This window comes from Atta colombica, unplaced genomic scaffold (assembly GCF_001594045.1).
Source record: "Atta colombica isolate Treedump-2 unplaced genomic scaffold, Acol1.0 scaffold28, whole genome shotgun sequence".
NCBI classification, from domain to species: domain Eukaryota; kingdom Metazoa; phylum Arthropoda; class Insecta; order Hymenoptera; family Formicidae; genus Atta; species Atta colombica.
In genome coordinates this window covers 616,703-626,575 of record NW_017259381.1, presented here as the reverse complement: position 1 = coordinate 626,575, position 9,873 = coordinate 616,703, and the positions used below count along the sequence as shown (strand labels likewise).

The following is a 9,873-nucleotide window of genomic DNA, read 5'->3' as shown; positions in this document are numbered from 1 at the left end:
ATTTTGTTTTTGCGGTAGAACAATTTTTTGTTCCATCCTTCTTTTTACTGTATAACAGTTTAGGCAACATATCTATATTTAACTTATTCTTTTCTTTTTTGAAAAAAGTTACATATCATTTAAATTCTTTTTATTTAAATTTTTTTATATAATGGTTTTTTGTTCGAACAGCGCACTTACTGTACAGGATATTTGACAAGTAACAATAAAACTCTTGCATAGAGCGAATTAAACTGATGAGTCAAAAAGTTCTGCACCATTTTGCAATCTTTACAATAATTAACAAAATATCAATTAGTAAAAATCATCTTTATACCAAAAATATTGGTTTTCAATAATTTTTTACTCAACTTTATAAAAAAACAGCAAGAGACAAAAATTGTTAATTTTCTTTTTATAGAGCTTTAAGAATTTTTTCTGAATTTTTTATCAAATTTTTAGTACTATATTTTCTTATTGGCAATCATTTTTCCAACATGAGAAAATACGATACTAAAAAATTTTGAAAACATTTTCGGAACTCTTTGAGAAGAAAATAAACAATTTTTGTCACTTGTTGTTTTTCTATAAATGTTGTTTGTCTGTTGATGGTACTTGATGGTACTAAAAAATTATTGAAAACCAATATTTGGTGATTTTTAGTAATTAATATCTTAATATTAGTATCTTAATATTAGTATCTTTAGTATCTTAATATCTTTAGTAATTAATATCTTATTGCGAAAATTATAAAATGCTAAAAGACTTTTCGACTCAGTTTAGTCCGCTCTATCCCTGTGCGAAAATTTTATCATTATTTATCAAATATCCTGTTTGACGCCTTATTTTTTCCTTTTTTTAGATTAATTTTATATTTTAATTTTATTTTATTCATTTTCTGCTACAGATTAATCGTATGTAAAATCTTTTTCTGAACAGTGCGCGTACTTTACTTTTTTCATGTTTTTAAAAAGTTATTTTTTTATACTATATATATTACTGATAACTTTATTATACATTGTTGAAAGAAAATAATCCTTAATTTGGTCAAAAAAATTTGAGGAAACTGTGAACGGTGAGGGTATTTTGTTAAATTAAAAATTTTTTTCTTTGCAGCTTTAAAGTACTCTTGAAATCATACAATTTTTATGTAAAAAATTTGGTAATTGTACATTATAAAAAAATCATCTTCCAATAATCTTGACCTTGATTTATTATTAGGATCATCACCCAGGAGTGATTTTCAACAGATTTTAGCCGTCGCACATTATTCATTAAAAAGTTATTAACAAAAAAGTTTGAAAAAATAATGTCTTATTTCTACTATGTAAAGGACTCTGATATATAGGATATATCTCCTGTTATGAGATAGGCGCATAATAGACATTCTGGTTAATAAACGCTATTTATTGCTATTCTACCACGAATTTATTGCTCTTAGATTGAAAACTATTTAGTGTCAGATTCATTATTAAATTGTAACTGTTGTAAAAAAAAGGTTTTAGTATTTGGATATCTTCAAATTTTATTGAAATGAATCTTTAAACCTTGTTTATTATTTAATAAGTAAATATTTGGCAATAAATTCTTCATATGTGATAGAGTAAGATCATATTAATAGAAAAATATGAGATATGTTGAATTGCTTAATTACTGAAAATATTTGATGATCATAAAATCGTACGACATGGAAATCGTATGAGATACCCAGGGTATTTCTAATATGAAATAATTAACCTATGCTGTTATGTTATAGTAAAATCATTGCTAAAGTATAAATATTATTTTACAATAATAAAAAGGACAATCGGAATGAACATCGAGTGTCTGTTTCTACAATGATTTCAACTACCTAAAGACCAGTCCTACAATTCATCGCATGCTCATTTTGCGCGCGCAATACACTGGCTTCGTTTGTTTATATTTTAGAAACATTAAACAAAGTTTTTTAATTATAATACTTTGCGTTTTATTATTTCTCGGAGCATCTTGTATTTATAGGAGCATAACTTTTTGACTTTGTGATTTGCTTACTTTTTATTAGGTGTACAATTTTGCTTCCGCCGTTTTTTTTTCCGAAATTCGAGGCTTTATTGTAAAAACTGGTTATACATTTATGATTCAAAATATTGTCCATCGCTGGCCACTACTTTCTCTTTCGGGTAGCGTACGAATCTCGCGTCGAAAAAACTGGTCATCTTTTGAGGCTATCCACGAATCGATCCAATTTTTTACTTCTTCATAAGACCGGAAGTGCTGGTCAGCCAGGCCGTGTACCATTAATCGAAACAAGTGATAGTCAGAGGGAGCAACGTCTGGAGAATACGGCGGGTGGGGTAGGACTTCCCATTTCAACGTTTCCAAGTATGTCTTGACCACTTTCGCAACATGGGGTCGAGCATTGTCATGCTGCAAAATCACTTTATCGTGTCTCTCGTTGTATTGCGGCCGTTTGTCTTTCAATGCTCGGCTCAAACGCATCAATTGCGTTCGATACCGATCGCCTGTGATTGTTTCAGTCGGTTTTAACAGTTCATAATACATTACGCCGAGCTGGTCCCACCAAATACAGAGCATGACCTTGGAGCCGTGAATATTCGACGTGGAAGCATGGCCGGGAACTCCCCATGATTTTCTGCGCTTGGGATTATCGTAATGAACCCATTTTTCGTCCCCAGTCACAATGCGATGCAGAAATCCCTTCCGTCTTTGCCTTTCAAGCAGCTGTTCACAAGCAAATAAACGCCGTTCAACATCTCTCGGCTTCAATTCGTACGGCACCCAATTTCCTTGCTTCTGAATCATTCCCATGGCTTTGAGGCGTTTTGAAATGGCTTGTTGAGTCACTCCCAATGATCGTGCCAATTCTTCTTGATTTTGACACGAGTCTTGCTCAAGTAATGCCTCCAATTCTGCATCTTCGAAAACCTTCTCTCTTCCATCGCTATGCCGGTCTTCGATGTCAAAATCACCGTTCTTGAAGCGTTGAAACCACTCACGACACGTTCTTTCACTAATAGCGGCCTCACCATAAGTATTTGAGAGCATTCGATGAGCCTCAGCCGCAGATTTCTTCATATTGAAGCAAAAAATTAAAACCTCCCGCAAATGACGAAAATTTGGCTCGTAAACTGACATTTTCAATCGAGAATAACTTTATGATGCAGACACAAATCGACTAATGTTTCTATGGGGTTATGTTGACAGATGCTCAAGTTTATTGTATGACGTCTATGATCTATTTATTTCGACCACCACTTACCGCTAAAGCTATCTATAGGAAAATGGCGGAAGCAAAATTGTACACCTAATACATTTCTTTAATTTTCAAAAAAAATAGAATTTAAATTATAAATTTTACATAACATTATTTTAAAATTTATTAACTTCCCTTAAAAGTGACCTATTTTTTTAAATTTTGCCCATTTCTGCATAGATTTCTATTTATCCAAAATGAGTTTTGTATCTCATAATAGGGACCTTTCCTCTAATACTAAAAACTATTCTATATCCTTTCTTGCTTGAGGTAAGAGAAAGATTGAATGAATTGTGCTTCGCATGGAAAACATTCCTTGGCACATGAGAGAAGTGAAGTAAAACCCGTTTCACGTGAAAAGTAAAGCTGCATTCAAAAATTATGCCTAGCTAGTATGCATTTTTGTTATAATATACATAACGTAACATATAGCTTAAAGTTATCTGGACGTAATTCTTGAATGCTCTTTGGCAAGAGAAAGGTGGAATGAAACTCGCTTCGCATGGAACGTTGTACGCTTCTAGGCAGGGAGAGATGAGATAGATTTCCCTTTACGTTGAAAGTCGTGCGCATCGAAACGGGGGGAGGGAGGGGGGATGGGAAACTCACTTCGCTTAGAAAGTCAGATGCTCCATGACAAAGGGGGAGGTGGAGTGAAACTCATTTCGTTTGGAAAGTCGGATGCTCCATGGCAGGTGAGAGGTGGAGTGAATTTCGCTTTTCGTGAAAAGTCGTAACAGGGCGAGTGCTTCTAGACAGGGCGGATGATGTGGTAGATCTCTCTTTGCTTGGAAAGCTATTTTGCAAGGAAGAGTACAGAATAATTTTTAATATGATGTATAGCAAAAATAAGTAAGTAAATAAATTACTTTTTCAAACATTTTTTGCTAATATATAAAATTTTTAATGAATAAACGATGACTGAAACTTGTTTAAAGTTACTCAGGATGATTTTGAATATATCAAATAGTAACAGCATAATAACGATAAAATAACAGCATAGTAATTCCTTCATTTCTTGTATGCATACACAAAAAATTGATTAACAATAGCTAAAAAGAATTTTATTATTTCATCATGAGTTAGCGAACGTATAAAAAATTTGTCTCTTTTGTGTTAAAATTTTGTGTTAAATAACATATTTCATGGAGGATCAAATAGATTCCAAACAGTTGTGAGATGTCCTTTATTAGTCATTGTTAATCAATTTTTTGTGTACATGCGTGTAAGGAATGGAAGAATTGCTAATGTTATTTTTATCGTTACTGATAATTATTCACAATAGGGGACTCTAGAGATTCTAAAAGTAGAGATCGGCCAAAGCCCAGCATGATGTTATGAAATCACGTGATCTTGGAAATGTGCGCCAATATATTAACGACAATTTCAATGAGAATCTTAACAACAAGCTTATATCGCTTTTCTTTCATATTCGCTTCTCTCACTCTCACATCCGGTTTCACAACAACATGGCAAAGCCAATCATGGATCGAGTCGGCATTGGCTGATCTCTACTTTTAGGATCTCTAAGAGACTCCTTCCTCCATTGACCTTGATTTTGACATATTGTCATGATCTTGAGTGACCTCCAACAAGTTTTAGCTGTCGTTCGTTATTCATTATAAAGTTATTAACAGTTAAAGTTAGTAATTATTTCTTTTTTTTTTACATGAAAAATCAGATAACTCTAAGCAGGGAGAGAGATACGGAATAGACCGATTAAAGAAATAGGACTTTCCATGCGAAGCAAGTTTCACCTCACCTCCTCTTCTGTCAAGGGATATTTGACTTTCCATGAAAAGCAAAATCTACCTGAATGAAAAGTTGTATGCTTCTTGATAAGAGAGGAGATGAAGTAGAACTCGTTTCGCATATTCACAAACTATTCAGTCGTACGCCCTTTGGCAGGGAATGGAATTCGCTTCGTGCGCGCGTGGAAAGTCATGCGCTCTTAGACAAGAGGAAAGTAGAACTCGCTCTGCGTGAAAAGTCGGATGCCCCTTAGCAGGGAGAGAGACGGACTTGAACTTCATATGGAAAGTCGTAAAATATATTTTAAAGCAGAAAATTTGTTTTATATAATTGAAATAAGACATGATTTAAAAAAATTTTTTTTATAACTTTTTAACGAATAACGAGCGATGGTTAAAACTTGGAAGTTAGATAATATATGTCAAGATCAAAATCATTGTTGGTTACTCTAATGTAGCATAATACCCCGTTATTTTATGATAACAATATAATAATGACATTGCAATTTTTAGGACTATAATGATAACTAACTAAACGCTGAAGTTGCGCTAAGATTAAAAAAGTTACTTTGAAGAGTAATTTGTCATCATGCGTTATTTACTGAAAAAAATATTAAGTAATCTGTAACATCGAGGAATTATTTTTCTATATTTACAGTAGCAATAAATAAAAGTAATTAATTATAAATAAAAGGTTTATACCTTTTTTTAGCAATGAGACTGACAATGAATGATTTTTCCAACCCATTAAATATCGTCACAAAAAATTCGTAAATTATCATTACCAAACTGTTATCACAAAAAAGTAACAATAAAAAGTTAACCACGTTACAAATAATGCGTACTTCTATTACCTGTGTGCACTGTGTGTGCATATAATTATCTTTGCCAATATATTGAATTAGAGAAAAAGTCTTTTTACAAGTTGAAGCATAATTGAAACAAGTATTTTTTAAATTGTTTACAAATCTCTTATTAAACCAAATATCTGCTGTTTTAATCGATGATCTTTTGCCATTTTTCAAGTAGAGCCATTATTCCATCGGTATAGAATTTCTGTGATTTCTCGATAGAAAGACCGAGATAAATGATATTCGCAAGCCTTTTTTGAAGTCAAATTTACTCTATTAAGTTCTGCAAAAACCGAAACAAATGGTAATCAAATGGTGCAAGAAGGACTATGATAGATTCATCAAAAGTTTCTCTCAATTTTTATCGAGTCATTAAAAACGTGTGTGGCTTAGCGTTGTCATGATGAAAGACAACGTATTTCTTTGATCAGTTCTCGCCGCTTTTCTTGAATGGACTGCTCTAATCGCATTAGTTTTTGACAGTAAAGATCAGATTAATTATTTTGCAACACTTCATAATGGACGATTCCTTCTCAGTTCCACTAGACACACAGCATCACCTTCTTTGGCGTCAATCTAAGCTTTGCGATTGTTTGTGATGCCTCATCTTGTTTCAACCACGATCTTTTTCGAATATTATTATCATATATTCACTTTTCATCGATGATTATCAATCTTTTCAGAAAAAACTTAATTTTGTTTCAGTAGGGATTTACAAATAGAAATTCGATTCATTAAATTTTTTACTGTCAAATTATGTGGAATCCAAATATCGAGCTTTATCCAGTCTTACGCAAGTATCCCAAATGGTTTTATGATTAGTTCTTTAGCACAATAGATCGATTAAAATGATGTGCATCTTTGATATCTCACAGTATGTAATATTATAGTCATCTTATAATAATATTACAAATTTGCTGTAATATTGCAAAATATGTCAGTAATATTGTATAAATATCACTACAATATTAAATATCCGAGATAAATTTATTGCAGGAATATTTTTGAAGTATTTTTGTAATATTGCTGCAATATTATGATATATTACAATCATCATTAATCTAGTTTTATTAATTGCTAAAATATTATTGCTTAATATTACACTCTAAAGTATATATGACAAAGTCATAATAAAAAAAATTAAAAATAGGAGAAAAATATTGAATGTTGGAGAAATGAAAAAATTGTAAATGAATATTAAATAGAATTGTAATAAATACAAATAAGATATAAGACATACTACAGCTTATTAGTATCCATTGCGAATTATGTTCAATCTATATTTCTAATTTTTTTTACACTTAATATTTATTTATTTAGTAATAAATCAAAACATAATATTATTCATATCTTATGTTAGAAAGATATCACTGCGGTAAAAAGCATTGTAATATTTCAATGCTGTTGCAGTAATAATGCAATGCGATAAACTGCAATGTAATAATTGAATGATATTGCTGTATTATTATAGTGCGGTATTGCAATCATTAAATGATATTGCGATAATAATGCTGTTTCGAGATATATCGTATTGCAATATTTGGATGATATGACAGTAACACTGTATTGCGATATATCTCACTGCAATATTTATTGTAATATTGCAGAATAATATATCATTGCAGCTTAACAAAATTATTGCAATATCTCAGTATTTACATAATATAGCATTTCAAGTTACAATATTACTGCAATATTGTAATTTCACTGTATTATTGCAATATTACATGCTCTTCATCGAAATTTCCATCTCGAAATCGGCGCTGCTGTTTGTCTAGTTAGAGTATCCTCTCGATGAATACGATAAATTTTTTCTTACGCAGCGTTTTTCCCTTTTTTATAATAAAAAAGTAAAATTTGTCAGAAATGTTCCTAATTTTCACTCATTTTCCAATTTGATTGAATGCGTATCGTTTAAATCTATGATCAATTTATTTTAAAATGTTGTATGAAATAGCACCTTTCCATATATAATCTAATGCGTCACACAATAGTAAAAAATCGACTAGATTTCCATCTATTACATGTAAAATCTGCTACATATAAAAGACTTTTTCCCTAATCCAATATTATTATTGGTTAAATATTTTGTCACTTAGAACATTGTTGTCACTTATATTTTTGAACCGTTTTACTTTTGCTCTTTTCTTTTAATTTTAGACACTGAATACAATATCAGCAGAAAAAAACTCTACCATCGTGTTTCCGCTACCAATCGATATGATGACATACTTTATGAAAGCTTTACCGAAGGAATAATTATGTGAAAAAGAGAAAGGAAGAAAGTGTCACGTTTCGCAGGATACAACGAGGGAGAAGAAGATTAACAACTTTTCTGAAGTTTTATGAAGGATGTTTGGCGATTTATTCGTATATTTGACATGCTTGCGTATTACATTCATAGGCTGTGTTCAGGGAGTATGCTATCAGTGCTATTATAGTTTATTCTTTTTTCACTGGCAATGCAACCATAAAATAGACATGATGGACAAACTGAGTCAAAATATCAATATACTACACTAAAATATCAATATACTTAATTACAAGTTTTGATCAATAGCAGTAGCGATAGTTCTTCCAAAGAACTTATTTGTTTCTAGAACTAATAACTATTTTTTACACTTTCTTTATTCGATGCTATATCGCACTGTAATTGCATTTCGAGAGCTACAGTAATCGCAGTGGAAATATGGCTATTACTTATGCAGGATTGGCAACGTTACCTCAGAAAAATAACTAGCGATTCTTCTTCCTAAAAAATAATTCATTATCGTTATTCATTATTGATTTGCAAAAGTATAATAACTCATTACCGTTATCACTCAAAATGTGACAAATCGTTACCTTTTTGTTACTTTTTTCATATTTTTTTTCATATATAATAGAATATTACCATTTTTCGTTGGTAGAACTTAGTGCACTTAAAAGCTGTTGTACACAAATTGATGTAAAGATGTTTAACAAAAATATAGAAACGAATTATATCTCGAAATCATCAATATATTATGCTATTCGATAAAATATCGAATAGCTTTGAGCATTTTATCAATTGAGATATGTCATTTTTACATTCAAATTAGAATAATGTAGTGCGCACTAATTCTGCCAATGAAAAACGCTATTATATGAAAAATGTTATTATTTTTTTTTATTGCAAGAGGAGAAAAATCTTTGTAAGCCCATCCGAGGATGACCCAGAGAGACGTTCCCGGATAGGAGAGAAGATACCCAGGACCCGAGATCCCTGGGCAGGATACGGCTGCATCTCTGAGGATGATTGTCTCTAACTACTGAAAAATTCTCCCTATGCGCAACTATTATACAAGTAGTGAGGAGAGTGCCCCGGAATCGCCTACTCGGCATTTTATCAGGGCAATATGCAGATTTTAGAATAAATATTCTAAAGAGAAGTCAAAATTCTATCTTTTAGTAAAGGAATAAAGTTAAAAATTTGATAAGTGTGTGTGTGTGTGTGTGTGTGTGTGTGTGTGTGTGTGCGCGCGCGCGCGTGTGCGTGCGTGCGTGCGTGCGTGCGTGCGTGCGTGCGTGCGTGCGTGCGTGCATGCGTACGTGCGTGCGTACGTGCCTGCGTGTATGTGTATTTTATATATATATATATACAGTTTAGTTAGGACTAAAATTTTTACGTGGCTAGAAATAAAGTAACAAATAAAAGTGATTAGTGAATTATTACCATTACCTCCAAAATATAATTTAATATATGTTATTATGAAGAATTACGTTATCAGAAGAAAATATAACGTCGTTATCCATTCGTTATTGAAAAGAGTAACTTGTAACAGTAAGGATGTTATAAGTTATTTGTCAATCCTGTATTTATAATTACATCATTAATGGAATTAGATGCTGTCACAGCTCATTATATGATAGTAATTTTCCAGTACTGCCAGTATTGGCAATGTACACCAAAATATTCTTGATGAAAATTTTTTGTATAATGAGGAACGATGAAATATTATTGAAATTGTAATGATTAGTGTTAAAGTATTACTGAAATTGTACCCAATCAGAGACG

At 31.7% G+C, this 9,873-nt stretch overlaps 1 protein-coding gene across 3 annotated transcripts in view; it reads left to right on the top strand.

Moving 5' to 3' along the window:
* LOC108689881 (band 7 protein AGAP004871-like) overlaps positions 1-8,665 on the top strand; it is a 142,191-nt gene extending 133,526 nt beyond the window's left edge. For all 3 annotated transcript variants that reach the window (XM_018196838.1, XM_018196836.1, XM_018196837.1), the window contains exon 6: positions 7,998-8,665. In XM_018196838.1, coding sequence (XP_018052327.1) covers positions 7,998-8,096 — 99 coding nt within the window. In that variant the 3' untranslated portion in view covers positions 8,097-8,665. The remainder of the gene's footprint in view (positions 1-7,997) is intronic.
* Positions 8,666-9,873: the final 1,208 nt, after the last annotated feature.